This window comes from Sander vitreus, chromosome 12, assembly GCF_031162955.1.
Source record: "Sander vitreus isolate 19-12246 chromosome 12, sanVit1, whole genome shotgun sequence".
NCBI lineage: Eukaryota > Metazoa > Chordata > Actinopteri > Perciformes > Percidae > Sander > Sander vitreus.
In genome coordinates, this window is record NC_135866.1 from 17,274,950 (window position 1) to 17,292,197 (window position 17,248).

At 39.9% G+C, this 17,248-nt stretch overlaps 1 protein-coding gene across 1 annotated transcript in view; it reads right to left on the reverse strand.

Moving 5' to 3' along the window:
• arhgef18a (rho/rac guanine nucleotide exchange factor (GEF) 18a) overlaps positions 1 to 17,172 on the reverse strand; it is a 28,677-nt gene extending 11,505 nt beyond the window's left edge. The window contains 22 exon segments of the mRNA XM_078264193.1: positions 1,309 to 1,788; positions 1,991 to 2,038; positions 2,157 to 2,213; positions 2,306 to 2,400; positions 2,967 to 3,104; positions 3,391 to 3,570; positions 4,043 to 4,098; positions 4,593 to 4,774; positions 5,075 to 5,151; positions 6,320 to 6,571; positions 6,796 to 6,913; positions 7,234 to 7,359; positions 8,925 to 9,175; positions 9,687 to 9,827; positions 10,478 to 10,563; positions 10,949 to 11,001; positions 11,003 to 11,079; positions 11,240 to 11,275; positions 11,771 to 11,829; positions 12,378 to 12,441; positions 12,918 to 12,957; positions 17,064 to 17,172. Coding sequence (XP_078120319.1) covers positions 1,309 to 1,788; positions 1,991 to 2,038; positions 2,157 to 2,213; positions 2,306 to 2,400; positions 2,967 to 3,104; positions 3,391 to 3,570; positions 4,043 to 4,098; positions 4,593 to 4,774; positions 5,075 to 5,151; positions 6,320 to 6,571; positions 6,796 to 6,913; positions 7,234 to 7,359; positions 8,925 to 9,175; positions 9,687 to 9,827; positions 10,478 to 10,563; positions 10,949 to 11,001; positions 11,003 to 11,017 — 2,355 coding nt within the window. The 5' untranslated portion in view covers positions 11,018 to 11,079; positions 11,240 to 11,275; positions 11,771 to 11,829; ... (1 more) ...; positions 12,918 to 12,957; positions 17,064 to 17,172.
• Between the last annotated feature and the right edge of the window lie 76 nt (positions 17,173 to 17,248).

Sequence of the window (17,248 nt, forward strand, 5' to 3'; positions counted from 1 at the left end):
ACAATCAATCAAGCAAATAGCAAATAAATCGCGATCGCTGAATTTCTATAGTTAATCGCATATTTTAATCACATGATTAAAATTCTATTATTTTGCATTTCAGAACAGTTTTTAAGTACATATTAACAATCAAAAGCAATTTTTACCAGTGTATCTTGATTGGAAATCAAATGAATGCAAAGAAAGTTACTTTATGAACTTGATTTTAAGATTTGTAATTATTTATTTACTGTAAACAAAAGAAAAATGTGTGAATCTGTCATTATTGCATAATTACTCCAAGTACCTAACTAAAAAACTAAAAATCCCTATCCTTACTAGAGTCAATATAGTGTTTCCTAAATAATGTTGATTACTCACTGATGTCCAGTGATCACCGGTTAATGAGACAGCGTTTGCACTTTGCAGCAGTTCCAACTGCTTTCTTACAGGCTGTGTATCCATGAAAACTACTGTCCCCCTCGACGGCAAAGAGACAGGTCAGAACATACCAACCGTAGTACGTCTTTAAGACCCGAGTCCTCTACGATGCTGACAGGTCTGCAGTTAGTTGCCACCCGTTTCGCAAGAGCTGAAGTAATTTTTGGGGATTTGGTTTCATCCACAGGTCGGCAAGTAGCATGCCGGTCAATGCTACAATTAACTGACAACATAAGTTATACGAGTTACAGTTCTTAAGGACGCACGCACACACAAACGCGACAGCACAGTCTCTTTTTCCTTGCTCTCAACTTTTCAGTGTGAACTGTACTACTATGCTTAGCTCCGTAGGTGGTAGCTCAAGCTTGACGTGCTTCTGTGATATTTTAATTCGGCTTTACGCAATGTGCATGTGGCTTTCGACTTGTCTACAAGCCGTCCGGGAGTTTTGGAAAATAAAAAACGCCATTCAGGATTTCATTGCTGCTGTCTTTCTCCATCATGCCTGCAGCCTGCAGCAGCAGGATGTGTTACGAGGAAGTGGCAGCTTGATGATAAGTAATGGTGCTGCAAAGGGTCAAAATAGTAGCCTGTTGGGCACGACGCAAAGCCGAGTGAAGTGTAAAATAAATTAATAAATGCCGGCATCGCGATTAACGCTGACAGCCCTATTTTAATTATATTTTTTAAATGTGCTGTAAATCAACGCCATTGTTGAGTTCCTCATCAAAAAAGCAAGGCTGAATTTAGTTCTGATAATCTTGTTTCAGAAGACTTAAAACCACTTTTGTTATATAGACTTTGCAGACTTAAATGTTCCCTGACTAGATTATACTTTGTGATGGACGGATGTATACACAATAATCAGATTCTCATCCTATTCCTCACTTGTGTAGGATCATCATAGTTGGCGTGTACTGGCATGTACTTCTTTATTTTCTCCTGCAGCTGCTCTAGGCGCTCCCTCTCCTGATTCAGACGCTCCTTGTTCTTGTCTACCGATTGTGTGGATTCCCTCAGCCTCTCCAGGTCTTGCTGATAGTCGTCCTTCAGCCTCTCCAGCTCAGCCTTCTCTTCCTTGAGCTTCTCCTCCCACTCTCGGCAGTCCTCCTCCCTCTGTTGCAACCGAGCCTCCAGAGTCTCAATCTGTATCCTCTGCCGCTCCCTCTCCTTCTCCCAGCGCTGCTGCTCCTCTTGAAACTGGGCCTGCAGCTTGTGCAAGCTGGCAAGTTCCTCCTTTTGCTTCTCCCAGTTGCGCTGCTTCTCCTGCTCGAGCAGCACACTGCTGTAATGACGAGCGGGCTGCTTGCTCTTTGTCTGAAAAGCATGCTGCAGCTCAATCTGGCTGTCCTGCTGGGTGATGATTGCCTGCCAGTGACAAATTGATAGAAACATGACACTGAATAATCTACTATAGGAAAACACAAATGTATTATGGTAGAAAACGGATGGCATTCTTTTCATAAAGCACACATTCAGCGTCACAAATATAGCAAACAGCAAAGAAGAAATTGAAATGAGGTGCCTGCTGAATACAATATATACTTGAGAGCAATTTACAATGTCTTACTTCCAAGCTGTACAGCCTCTGTGCGAGCAGTATCACCCTGTCGCACACCTACAGAGAAAAATAATAATGCACACCAAAAGACTTGCAGTGACAGATATCAATATTTCTGTTAAAATAAATAGAGTAAAAAAAGAGGAAAATAAGTATTAGAAGAAGTTACACCCGCCTCAGGGAAATGACTGGAGGTTAAACTGCAGTCTGGCATCTGTGTGTTGTCATCAGCCTTATAGCAAAATAGCACAAACAATGTAAATACTTGACGTTTTATCACCAGATGGAGGTAAGGATAAGATCCTTTATATCGGTCTCACTCACCAACTGTTCCAGGCTCTCAGAGCTGTAACTTTCCTGAAGCTGAGGGTCACTAGTGGAGGGACTGCCCTCGCTGCCACCTGCATCTCCATCTCCATCTGAGAAAATGAAATCATACACATCCAAAGTCAATAACTTCACATATTCATTATGAGTAGAGTGACCTATAATTTCTGATGGTAAGAACATTTATTGTACAGGTACAAACAGCAGCAGTTACTAGCTTGTTTTTCAGCTCAGAAATTATATATATATTTTAAGGAGTTAACAGTACGATTGGGTTTGTTGTGAGGAAAACCAATGCAATGAATGTTTTAAACAAATATTTAAAAATGGTATTATATAATTACAGTATTGTATACCAGAAGTGACCCAATCTTTAAATGTCCCTGATGCACCATTTAAGAGTTTCAAAGAAGGTTGTCAAATTCCCTGACCACCTCTATTAAAATGCATGTCAAAATGTCTTAGTTGGTTAGTTATAGATTCTTCAAGTTACACATTAATAAATAAGTATATAAACACATGTTTGTTAGCCCATCATTAAATATATCAGCCATGTTTTACTGCAACTCATTTAGCCGACTTCGCTGTCAACACACAAACAATAACACGCATAAAAAGAGGTGATGTCACCACTATGTCTAGTTTTGTGTCAGCTTACTTTTCATGGCGCTTGCACCTGGGTTACTATCAGCCACTCCAAAGGTCTCGGCCCTCCTGATCCCCCCCTGCATCTTACCCTCATCCAAAAGGTTTGGGTCTCTTATCCATAAAAAGAGCAGGGTCTGCAGGTTTTCCGCTGCAGACAAGAGAAAAAACAACTCCTTAATCTCCTCCTTAAAAAAAACTTCATCGGTGCTCTCTGAGTCATGACTTGGGAACATGGGAAAACAGAGCGTAGTATATTTCACCTTTACTTCTATGCATATCTCCAGAATTCAAATATTGACTCCGTTATGGCATTACAAGGTTTTCATAACTAATTAATGCAGAAATACCTGATACTAAATACGGTGTCATTATTCCGACCACGTGACTGAGTCACAAAACAATGTAGGAACTGATGTTGTCGGCTCAGCTCTTACCCTCATTGATGGCTCCTTTGAGCAGTGTCGCCCCCTGCTGGAGGTCAGTGGCATCTCCTCGGAGCAGCAGCCCTTTGTGGGGGGTTTCCTGCTCCATTGTCGTCTCGTAGAGAGCAGCAAAGATCTGCTGCTTCTCTGTCAGAATTTGCTTTATCTGGTCATCCCTTACCTTTAGAATATCTAAAGAACAACAGCATAACATAAACAACATGTTTGTCTAATAAATGCAGAGGAAAATAAATTGATTGTATAGTCCCTCCTGTGGGGCAGTGGAAGAATAAATAGTTATGTTATGGTTACAACACTGCCAGGGTCCAAAAGTCTTGTGTACTTGTGATATTTTAAATATCTAGATATAAGATTAGATATTTGATTGTATTTGATACAATCCAACCTTTCCTCAATCAAATACCTTAAAACATTTTGAGACCTTTAAGCTTGCCTCTTTATGAAACCGGCTTACATTTGATTTTCTGTGATACAGTGAGCCGTTCGCTAAGCACATGTAGACAGAACATTTGGGCACCACCTGGATATTTATTTGGTGGACCATATAATTAAATTGAACACTGAATGTGTCTAATAAACAAATCTCTTCACATAATTACATTCTAAAATCTTGTGTAAGTGTGAGTACCGCCGGCTGTCTTACCTTGAAATTGTTGCAGTTTGGCAGTCAGTTCACAGTACTGTTCCTCTTCAGGATAACTGAATCACAGACATCTTACTCAGTATTGTATTTTATGTCTTATTTCAAAGACATGCATTTTTATTTTTTATTCTGACCAGTTATTTATTTTTATATAATCTTTTCCATAGAAAAATGTTCTTTATTGAGCTCTTGGTTTTTTTTTTTTTTTTAAATCTCATGATGGAGGATGGAAATGTTTGGTCTTTTAGGCTTTTTTTTTTTTTATTTTCGGTTGGATCACCTTCAAGCCAAGTAATGTACTATCGATAAGGCTACAGGAATTTGATTGATTACTATTTTAAGTATGTACTGCCCTCAAACAGAACTAAATTATGATGCTCTTATTTCAGTCACATGTCAGTCTTATCATCATCATCATCATCATCAGGTATCAATGCTATTAACAGACTGCTGCAACTATTCTATGAAACTTTGGTAGAGTTGTAATAAAAAGATGCTCTTTTCAATAAAACTCATTTGGCTCTCCTCTAAGAAGTCCTCCTCAGCTTACCAGTTCACAGCTTCCCGTATCAGCCTCGTCCATGTGACGCGTTCCTCTATGGAGCGTGTGTGGATCTCATACATCTCCGGCATGCTAGTAGTGCATGCACAGATAAGGTACATGGCTTTGTCCTCATGAGCCACTTCCCTAACGATCAGCCTTTGAAGGGAGATCACTGGTGGTTTGTTATCCTGCATGAGCCACGATAATACAAATAATACGGTTTTATTGTTATTCAAATCATTATCACAATTGGTTGGCTGGATTATTACATATCATGTAAGAATATGATGTATCTTGATGTAATGATTTAAAGAAAAGAAGGCTGTGTCTTAGACTTATTATTGCTACTAATATCTAGAAAAACTAAAATATGTTATGTATGCATGATAGACAAGGTAGTGTTACTTTCTCAGCAAACAACCTTTAGTTGAGTTTTTTATCTGTCTGTCTTGACAAAATGTACTCATTAATGTTTGGGCAGAACTCACCACAGCAGCAAATACAAGCTTCTGATCTTTCTCTTGTAAGAGAAGGAGCACGTCTGACAGCAGCACAGCATGGATGTCTGCAGGGAGACAAATGTTGCTCAGCGTCAAAACAACACAAGTGCTCGACGTTTTGACTCGAGCTGCTACGGAAGATGGACCTGAGACACGCCTGCCTTAAATGTTGTGCGACTCTTGAGCTTTGACACTTCAGTAATGACAAAAATATGCAGCTATACTGGTTCTCTGAATCTTGAGCCTTTCACAAAATCAATTTTCCCTAAATTTTAAACCTCATATTAAAAAGCAAAGTAAACAAGTATCAACAAATGTCAGCACTATAATACTGCAGTAAACCACTGAGCCGTCAGTCGCTTGATGCATCATCCATCAAAGTTTCATCAAAATCAGACCAGTGCACGTGCATGTACACACTTTAGTTTACAATTTGACCTTTGGTAACCCCATTATGGCAATGTGAAAGAGTAGCTGGAGGTGTGAACCTGAATGAGTAGAGAACCATAAAAACTGTAGACGTTTCCGGGGCGGCCTCTGGCTCGCCCAGTGAGGACGTTCGCCCCATGTTGGCTGAGTCCTGCAGCGGCGCAGGGTTCGGGTCCGACCTGCTGCCCTTTGCTGCGTGTCATCCCCCATCTCTCTCCCCCTTTCATGTCTATCCACTTTCAAATAAAGGGAAAAGCCCCAAAAAATGTATCTTTATAAAAAAATAAATAAATAAATAAATAAATAAATAAATAAAAACTGTAGACGTTTCCATGCAGGTGTTTCGCATGACACAATTCAGTAATGAAAAGGCACTTGTACTGTTTTTTCCTGGTCAGGGTTAATATGCAAACAAAACAGAGTTATTAACTTTATGTCTTGTTCTGCCTTCTGACACTGTAATAAACACCACTGTAATAAATGTGTCATTACAATAAGCATCAGTAATGCACAAGAAAATACAACTCTATTTAATAACCAGAAAATGCTGTGAACGAGCCATGTTGTCTGGGGGGGATTCTGTCAGATTAGCCTATGAAAAAGTATTTTCATGAAGATTTTTTCTCCCCCTTGCAGTGCAAGAAAACCACATTGATCATCAGACCATCAGTCTCACTACATGTTCAGCTTTCATTAATTAATGACAGCTGCTTACAAAAAGAATATTTAGCAAAACACTTTACATACATACATGGCACTGTGAGCAGTGGTCATTGACTAAGCCACAGACAAACAATGACACACCTTTTTGTCTGCCGGAGGCCTTCCAGGTGACGGTGCCTTCGTGCAGCAGCGTCCTGTTTCCCTGGAGCAGATCCTCCTTGCGGAGCTGCCAGCCGTCCTTCAGCCGGCCCTGAGATTTTGGCTCCAGACGCAGGACGATGTTTTTCAGACGAGCTGCTTTCTCATATTCACTGACCTGAGCGTTCACCTGGTTGATGGTGTCTTTGATCAGCACCAGACCCTGTACCAGAGACTTGTACTCGTCGGTGTCAGCTGAAAGGAGCATGAAACGTATTATTCGGCCAGTCTTTATTTATATATTAGGGGTGCGCAAAAAAAAAAAAAAAAAAATCGATTCAGAGTTGAATCGCGATTCAAGCTCTACTGATTCAAAATCGATTCATAGATCATTGTCACAGGCTGAGTGTAGACTGTAACAGGTATAACGACTTGTAGAGATGCAGGTAAGTGATGAGTGGTGAGTGGTGAGATTTAACCTTCAGTGTTCTGTATGATTCGCTCCACCAGGACGGGATATTTTGTGATGCGTTGAGTCACCAACAGAAAACACTCAGGAACTCCCAACCTTCGCACCAGGGGCAGCTGACCTATTTTCTGTAAAAGTAAAAAAAAGACTTGCATCATTCCTGTCATTCACCTCACAGTAAACGGTTTCAGGTTAAGCATCACAGACTGTTGTCTTTTTGTTAGTTGCTTCATTCATTGTAGAACGGCAGTACTGTTTGTGAAAAGGCCGGTCTCGTAAATACTGCTAGTGATGCTCCAGGCATGCAATTTCAATTTTTGTTTTGCCAATTCCAGTGCATTCACTGCATATTCTATGCACAAAACTAACACAAACCACATGCCTCACTGAGTCTTGAAGAAAATGATGTACACGTACATAAATTGACCACCTAGGGAAGGTTGCTCACCCTAGCAAGGACCTGCAGTTTCTTGTTATTCTGCAACTGCTCTTTGTAGAAGGTGATAGCTTCATTGTGATGACTGCAAAAAACACTGTAACACTCCATCATTCCTTCTCCCAGTGGTCCTGAAAACTAACACAAGAAGGAAAAAACAAATTTAGATTTCTTCCCTTACAGTGCATTGCAGACATACCAGCATACCCTATACACTCAGAGTAAGTGACTGGATTGGAGGTTGGATAGAGGTGAATGAGTATACTATACAAAGAGCGAGGTGCTGCTATCATAATATATCAGATAGTTGGTGAAGCAAACCTCAAACCTGACCTTGTATTTGTGCGTGTCACAATATTAATGTCAGTGCTCCATGTTTGGCTCTAACGACAAAAGGCACAAAGCTTGTGGGAGCAATGGTAGCAACTTGTGTGCATCTCATTTACAAAATGTAAAAATGTCACTCAAATATAAAAACAAACTATAAAAGGAAGGAATCTGTCTGTCTGTGTGTCTGTGAGCGTGTCCGTCAGTATGGCCGTCTATCATTCGAACACCTCGAGAATCATTTATCCGATCTACTTCACACTTGGCGGGTGTATTGCTGGGTACACAGTGCAGTGAATTGGTGGGATTTGTAAACGCGACACCTTCAATATTAATAAACTGTAAATCAAACGAAACTGAACAGACCCGCATGCGCAAAAGATGTCACACGCAGCACGCTGTCGTACGGAAGTAAACATGGAGCCCACTGAAGTCAGCTGAAAGACGTCTGCAGCAGGCTAGCGTCGACTATTTGGAAATAAATACCGCCACTGTGTATTTCAGCGCGTGAATGCTGGATAAACTAACAACCGAACTCTTCTTCATTTCCCTGGAGTCACCGAGCATGAGAGGATATCCTACAGGAACGGTGTTAGTCTGCCATTGCAACTCAAATTGTGCAATTTTGTCATTCTAATTTATAATACCAATAACATTACCGCCGGGGAGCAAGCGAGTAATACGGCTGTTTAGAAATAATTACCTCCGCTGTGGACTCAGAGTAACTGCAAAGCTGCATTCATAATCATTCAACAAGGGGTTAAGGTGGGCCTGAACGATCCACACCTGCTTCAGATCCTTTGATTAATAAGTAAATTAATCTAAATGGCAGTTTCATACATCAGTGTTTCATTCTGCAGAGGCGCACCACCGTGAGACCATGAATGAGTGTCTGTGGTTAGTTCACATCTGTAATAACAGCAGGACAGTCGAGTTTCTGTTATCTAGCCACCTGTGTTTTTCATCAGATAATGATGAGATATATCAAATAAAATCTTATGTGAAATCAGTTTGACTAAAATTACAAAATTATTGGTTTTGGTGAGACAAGATTAAGTGAAATGTTCAATATAATCTAATAGGATATTTGACACAGGAACAAGACTATTTAAATTTTTTTTTTAAGATTATTTTTTTGGGGGGTTTCCCTTTATTTGATAGTGACAGTGGATTGACAGTAAAGGTGGGAGAGAGATGGGGGATGACACGTAGCAAAGAGCTGCAGGTCAGACTTGAACCCAGGCCGCTGCAAAGGACTCAGCTGACATGGGGCGCACGCTCTTACTGGGTGAGAGAGGCCGCCACGACTATATTTAAATTTAAGACTCGATTTAAGAAGATCAATTAGATTGATTGACTGCATGACTCTGCCCTACCTGAGAAATGAGAATATCCCCCAGATGTGTGATCTGGTAGTTGCTTGGGCTTTCTTCCTCCTGACTTGTCTTTTGGCGCACTTTGAGGCAGTTAAGGAAGTGCTGGTGAAGGGGGAGCAGGAATTCCACCCCAGCAAAGAGTCGCTCCAGCCTGGCCTCCTCTATCAGCAAAGACTGCCTTAACTCATGCATGTAGACACGGAGAAGGATTTTTAAGGTGCGTACATGGTGCATCTCCGTCTGGATCAACTCTAGGAGATTTAAGAAAGCGGGATCTCATGATTAATACGTCTGGGTTAAGTGCCTGAAACATATAGGAACATTTGTGTGGGCTATAATGACAATTACGTCTGTACTCTCTTTACTCAACAATAAAGGCAAGCAAAATCATTAAAGTAAAAAAGAAAAAAAAAAAAGAACTTCCACCAGGTCAAAGCTGTAAAAATGTATTCATAGGTAATCACAATGGCTGTTGTCATTATACTTTATCATAGTAGAAGTATTTACCATCAAAAAGGTCCTCAGAGTTAAAGAAAGCATCCATCAACATCATAATTATAGGCACTGTCATTTCTGCTCAAATAGTGCAATTACTACGTACTCTGCCATCATGAGTAATCACAGTTTCATCTTCTTCAATGACTGATTGCCATGAGAAAGTTATGTCTGTATATACACACACACTTTATTAAGATGATATATGATTATAACTAAAAATATCTTTGGGATTATCCATTTACAGATTTAGCCGGTTAAGCCCACCATAGATGACGTCCTGCCTTTTAACAGCCTCTTTGGTAAGGGCCTTCAGGTAGTTCTGGTCCACAGCCATGTTCCACGACTCCGCCTCTAGGTTCTGCTGGTCGGACTCCAGCTCGCCTTGCAGCAGAGCATAATGGGAATCTGGATGACACATAGAAAGTCACACTAGAACTCACCCAAACAAGGCTTGTGCTTTGTGGTCATATGAGTAGGTATATCAGTGATTCATAACTGGACAGGTTATTTTTAATCATTATTAAAAGGTCTAATTTTTGTGGCAAAAAATGTTCTTTACATGGCGCCAGGTTATAGTTGTGTCATACTGTTTCATTACTTACAAACATAAAGGAAGGTTTAAGTCAAGAAAAAGAAATTCTAACTACTGTAGCTTCTTCTGACTGTGGATTTTGTGGACATGTTACAATAATGCCACTGCAGCATTACACATTACGCACTGATTTTTCTCTCTGTCCATTATTGAAAGAAAAAAAAAATAATTCTTTCGTTGCGTTACAGAAGTGTATTTAACTTAATCTCTTTAACAACAATAATGACTATATAATTATTTATCAAAACGTTGTCACTTATTTCCTGGCAAGAGGAGCTTTGTCAAATCCCAGATCAAAAAAGTACACAGGAAGAATGTATTCTTCAAAATCTGTATCTGTTTAAGTCGTTTTGGGATACTGAATTCATTTTGTACAATGTCTCAATTACAAAAGATTTGTTGTGACAAAAAGGTACAGGGAGCTTTCAGCAGCTTCTCATCGTGCTGACAGTGACCCACTGACCTTCTAGGTTGATGGGCTCAGCCAGCGACACAGAGTCCTCAGAGGAGAGCTTCAACCGCAGGCCCTCGACCTCATCCATGTCAGATCTAGTTCATATGTGATAAGATAAAGCTAAACAGGTAAAAGTCAGCGCACAAACAAGCACCCAAAAACACAACAAAACGGACACACACCACCAGACTTGGATGGTTGATCGTACCGATTCAATGCCAAGTCTAACACAACCTTGATGTCAAAAGGAGAAACGCCAGTAAAAACAACAAAAGACATCCCATGACTCAGAATCAGGTTTCTTACCGCACATGAATGAAATGAACCTGGAAAAACATGAACGCTTGTTTTCCAGTCAAGAGTCAGCAGCTGAAATACAATCTGCGTCATGTATGTATAAATTAGGACACTGTCGGTTGTGGTCGAAGACACAAATGTAAAGGATGGAAATCACGTTTAAAGTAATACGTGCTCACCAACCTGGGACTTGTGTCGTTGTAAGAGGAGGAACCAGGCTGAGCACTGTGTTTTTTTAGGGGTGACGGTCATGCCTGGACTAAGGAAGCAGGCAGGAAGGCCATGGAAGGCTGGGGGAGAAACTCTCCCTGGAGCTGAGAGAGGAAGGGAGGAAGGGAGGGAGAGGGAGAGGGAGAGAGCAAACAGAGGAGGCAGAGAGAGAGAGAGAGAAAAATAGAGTAACAGAAAGACAAATACTGTGTGAAAGACTAAAAGAAAGAGACAACAGATGCAGAGGAATGAAGTTTAAATTACCTGTTACAAGTGGGTGTTTTCCTTTGTCTTTTCACTCTACATGGATGAATTAAGACATTAGGCATTTGTCTAAAGATGTCCAGACGCCATGACGGCAAATGTGTTGCAGTTATTCATTCCTTATGACTCTTAACATTTCTGAATACATATAACATTTATTTACATTCGGAGAAACACATTAAGGAACAAGAGGCCTCTTTTACAATTGTGTCCAGTTCATGTCACAAAAAACCTAAATATTCTTACCTTTTAGAGCATGCAACAAATAATGCTCAATACAATGAGCTGTGTTCTACAGTTATGCAACACAGACGAGACTATTTAAATGTGTAAACATAACTAGTTTTGTTCATGTTTATTCACGGTTTACTTTGACTCATTCATTTTCACAACAGTTTTGTACAACATTAAAACAATATGATTACATCACAAGTCAATGTATTAATTATCGCCCGGTGCCACTTTAAAAGAAATGAGGATTTCAAGGATTAAGAGTTTATTAGTCAACAGGAAATGCAAAAAACAACATACCTTTATTATTTGTCTGAAAGCACTTTGATGACTCACAAGCCCTCAAACAGAAAGGTTACCTACAAAAGAAAAAAGGACTGTAAAGTAGAGAGTGCATTTTTATGGTGCCGAATCCAAACAACAAGCTGCTGCTAAAGTAGTAGTAGTAGTAGTAGTAGTAGTAGTAGTAGTAGTAGTATCTAGCACTGGACCTGGTTTGGCAAACTGCGACGTCACAACTCAAGTTAGCTCTCAGGCAAAGACACAACAACAAAAAGATAGTGCTGGAGAACAACTGAGTTGTACTACAAATGACAATGTATTACAGTGACACAGGTACAGTATCAGTTTGCACATACATAGATCAATACTTAATGTGCCAATTTAAAAGAGACATTACATGACATTTACGTCAACAAGCTCTTACCTACTCAGCATATTCCTCTCCACTCTGTGATGCACATCACCGCAGAATGGGGTGTGAAAATGTTAACAGATAAACGTAATAATCCTATGACTGATACAACCTTTCAAATCCAGCTTTGAAATGAAAGTGTTTCTCATTTCTGTTCTGTTCAATGACTTTCAATGCCAATCATCTCTATGTCTGTGACAAAGAATGACTCACCTTGTTCATATATACTTCTGCTTATTGTTTTCAGTGTTATGTATTCCACCGTTTCCTTGTGACACTGGAAAAAAATCATAAAAGGGGAGAAAATCCTGTTAAACCAGCGGATAAAAACAAGACAGGAAAATGCAGAAATAACTGACAATACGCTCTTTGGTCACAGTCTTATCAAATTTGGTGCGAGCGTACTGGTTTTCAGAGCAGTTGGTCTATGAATGTCTATACATGCTAATGGCCTTTAACGGTCAATGAGACTGTTGTGTACAAAGGCCTCCACCTGATTCAACGGTAGCAGTAGGAAAGCTTGTGGCAATACAGACAGGAGGAACACAGCTCTATAGTTGTGTGGGTGGTTACATAAATTATATTGCTCAAATAAACTTGAACAATGCATAAAATACAGCCACAATTGCTAAAAGAAAAACAACCTCCAAGCTACAGTACAAACTGCATCCTAATTATGCAGTTGTTTAAAGTCAGACACACCTAAAACAAACATTACTGTTTGAATTAAGGAGTTGTGTGACACAAACTTACACAGGAGCTCTCCTGCTAGGCTCTGGCTCACCGACACGTCCTGCAGAACAAGAGCAAAATCCACAATATCAGTGTTTGTAGCACACTGCTTAGAAAGGCTTAACACACCTCACATTCATCAGGGCTTTAACTTCAACTAGTGCAAAAAAACAGAGCTCAACAGTAGGCCTGCACGATTAATCGTCATAAAATCGCGATCTCAATTCACCCTGTTCATGATTTAATTTTTAAATAACTTCGATTTTTTTTTATTTATTTATTTTTTTTTTTTAATGACTTCGATTCTCATTTAATTTAATGAGCCGACTGCATCACAAACGCTACTACTTTCTTCTGTGAGTTTTAGACTGTATAAAATAGGTTTTAAAGAGCTCTCAAGCGCTGCAGTGCTCTCCCTTCTCTTCATTGTAGCCTCTATGTTTACAGGCTTGTGGTGATGCGCAACGTGCTATAGGTGCCAAAAAGTAAAATCTATGTTTGATACTGCCAATTTGTTTTGTCATGGTTCATGTGTGCAAACATTACACTTTGTGAGAAAAAAAATCGTGGCAGAGAATCGTGATATCAATTCATTAAATCGATTCATATTTTTCCCCGAATCGTGCAGGCCTACTCAACAGAGAATTACAATTGTGATGTTCGATTAATTGCTTAAGTCATCTATCAAGCAACAAGACAAGTCGACATCCATGCTACAGTAGCAGCTTAGGCACAGCAGTGCTTTGAGCTAAAAGCTCATGTCAGCATACTAACATGCTTACAATGACAATGCTAACCAGGTGTAATGCAGCGTTTCCTCTGTTGATTTTGTAGTGGCGGCCCACCATGGCAAAATTTCTGCCACCACGGTATCAGAAATAGGGCTGTACAAAAAAAATGTAGTCGCAGTTGCCTCTTAAATTATCCTACCGACATAATGCACCCCCCCCCGTTGGCTGCTGCTCACATTGCAATTTAACAACAAGTAGAACTATTCAGAGGTTATTGGGCCGTTCCAGTTTAACTCCACAGATGTACTGTTGTGGAGATGTAGTTTATTGTCAAAACGTTCGCTTTCTTCCGAGTCGACTATTAAACGAACAGCTCCACCAAAGACGTCACCGCGGTGGGTCCGTTCTAAGTGTAGACCTGTTGTAGATGTTAAGTGCCCTATAGTTCCTCAAAAAATACAGTTCAATCACAACTGAAAATATGCCTCATTGTGTGTGAATAGAGGGGGGCGTGCTTGTGGCTGCTGCCATGGTCCCCGCTCGACGCCCACTGCTACTACTATTATTAGCCTATTATTAGTAGTTCTATTATCATCAATGTGACTATAATTACCACTGTTCATTATGTCATTCAATTATACTCACTGCTATAATTATTATGAGCCATATTTCTGTATTTATTGTAGTTAGGTCTTTCTCTCTCTCTGCAGATGGCCACCAACAACCACGAGCCAGGTTCTGTTGGAGGTTTTTGCTCGGTAAAAAGGAAGTTTTTCTTCGCCGCTGCCGAACGATGTGCTTTTGGAAGAATTGCTGGCTCTGTGTAAATTATAGTGTGGTCTAGACCTACTCGGTCTGTAAAGTGTCTTGAGATAACGTCCGTTATGATTTGACACTATAAATAAAATAAAATAGATGTCATTGCCAGGGGATGGAAGATAAACAGTGTGAGGAGCAGAAAACAGTAACATGGCTTGCGGCTGGGTTTATGAAAGATGTTCGTCTACAGCTTCTCCTCTGTGCCACAGAGCATCTTGTTTGGATTTGAATTGGCTCACCGACAGGTAGCCTACATGCTGTATTGTGGTGCGTTCTTCCTGTGACTTACGTTAAGCAGCTGTTTGTATGTTGCTGTGTGCAGTTTTGTGTGTGCATTTGCAAGGTTATTGTGAGCCCCTGCAGGCTTTAATGATGTTTGCTAAATGAAAAGCATATTGTGAAGAAAAGAAAAAAAACTCGGGACTAAAGTCGTGTAGCAACCAACAGACAAACAGGGCCTTGCCATGGATTTTAGCATGGCTACAATGTCAGACATTTGCTTGTTTCACCTTCACAAGAGTGAGGAAGTGTGTCATTTTTTTTTGCCATTTTACAGACTAAAGGAAGTCGTAAGAAAAGTCACAAATCTCAATACTGCCTAGATCCCTCTGCTCTACCTGCTGCTCAACCATTTTTTGTTGTGTCCTGAAATCAAAATCATGAAGGAGTATCACAATGTCCCAGTTTGTATTACAATACTCTAACAACCACATATTTCCCATTACTCTTTTCGGTTCGGTCTTCTGGGATAGAAATAACAGCAGCTATGCTTTGGACTTAACCAATCATATTCAGTTTCTTTTTTTATTTTATTATATATGATTGTTTCTGAATACCATATGCTACATTTGAGATTCTCAGCATACAAATAGAGCTGCAAAGATCAAATCGACTAGTTGTTAACTATTAAACTAATCGGCAACTATTTTAATAATCAATTAATCGGTTTGACACATACGATGGCGTATTAGAGACATCCTTTTTTTTTAATTAATTTTGCGAGAAAAAAAGTCACATGTGAACATTATGAGATTGAAGTCGAAATTGTATGGAAATAAAGTTGTAATATTGCGGCTGCAAGGCTATTGTTGGTTACATCAGCGGGCTATTCAAAAGGGAGGAATCCATGTGCCAAAGAGCACTAAGGCCCTTTAGTGTTGTACTGCCGGCGCCATGAGGATCGATTAATTTGATGATCTGTCGTATTGTGTAGCCTACTGCTGTACCGTAAAATTACGACTTTAATCTTGTAATGTTAACATATGACTTTTACGACTTTATTTTTGTAATTTTAGATTCAATTTTAAAAATTCTCTGATTTCAGCTTCTTAAATGTGAACATTTTCTAGTTTCTTCACTCATCTATGACGGTAAACTGAATATCTTTGAGTTGTAGACAAAACAAGCCATTTGAGTGACATTTTTCACAATTTTCTGACATTTTAGAGACCAAACAACTAATTGATTAAATCGAGAAAATGAACAACTATGAAAATACTCGTTAGTTGCAGCCCTACGAACAAACAAACTTTACAGCACCACTTGCTTAAGCACTTTCCCACAGGCACTCTTATCACATTACTTTCTTGAATGACTTATTTCAAAGCCTCATGGTATGTTAGTAGCCATATTGTAGTTGTATGGTTCAGGCCCTTGGTGTGAGTGACAGCCACACCTCAAATGATTCACCCACTCTGGGTGGAAAGGGAACAGAGCAGCATGAAATACAGCGCATTCCCTGAAAGAGACAAAACAAGACGAGCAAGTCTGCCAAGTAACCTGCAGAGGACGGAAAGACAGCAGAAAATACTGGTACCTGCTGTGTTTTGTGGAAAGCAGATTTCAAAGACATGGGCCCTTATCTCTTCAACACGACAACAACAAGCCAAGTGACAGTGGCTGATGTTCTGCCATGACAAGACAAATTAAATCAGGCTATTGACAGTTAACAGCCCTGAACCTATACCCATTTGCCTGAGGAAGCCATAAAAGCTGACTGATACAAAGAAACCAGTGAGCCCTGTTGCTCTTGTTCCTAATAAACCCATGAGGCTATTTTTGTTTCACATCATCACAGAAGTAGGCTATAATTTGTCATTAACAGAAACACCAGATTCTTCAAAGCAACAGGTGTTGCACTTTTCATGTTGCCTTGCATCCACCAGCCTTGACAAAGAGTTTACTCATTAACTAGATACTGTCGGGCTAGTGTGTGCTGTAAACGCATGCCACTGAAAAAAGTCAGCAGAAACAGGTGCTTTGAGGTTTCAGGGGATAAAACAAACAGGTTTAAGAGTCGACACCGGAGTAGCTGCAGATGACAACTTATTAGCTAGCTAACGTTAACTCATCTAACGTTACCTAATTTACCTAGCTAGCTAGCTACATACAACGGTTGGGATTGAGATGTAAAGTAAGTTACTAAATTAGGTAATGCTGACCAAGCAAGAGTTTAGCTAGCATTAACCGAAATAACGACAGAGTTTAGCTAACATAAACCAAAATAACGTCACCATGGTTTTTAACGTTAACCAATGGCCGTTTATCAACTTTTGTCGTGTCCGCCTAATTACTAGCTAACATTAACAAGAACAACCCAACAACAGTTTCATCTTACCCGGTGTTGTAATTATGCAGCGGCAGTGCCAACCGAAAGCAAGACACAACTTTATTTCCAGGCAAAAAGGCAAGCGAGGGAATACATATCCACTGTGAGGATGCCTCAGGAGGAACAAGTGCACAAATAAGAAACAATGGAGCTGAGCTGGAGGGGGTGTTTTAAAAAGAAATCCCAGCCTCCTT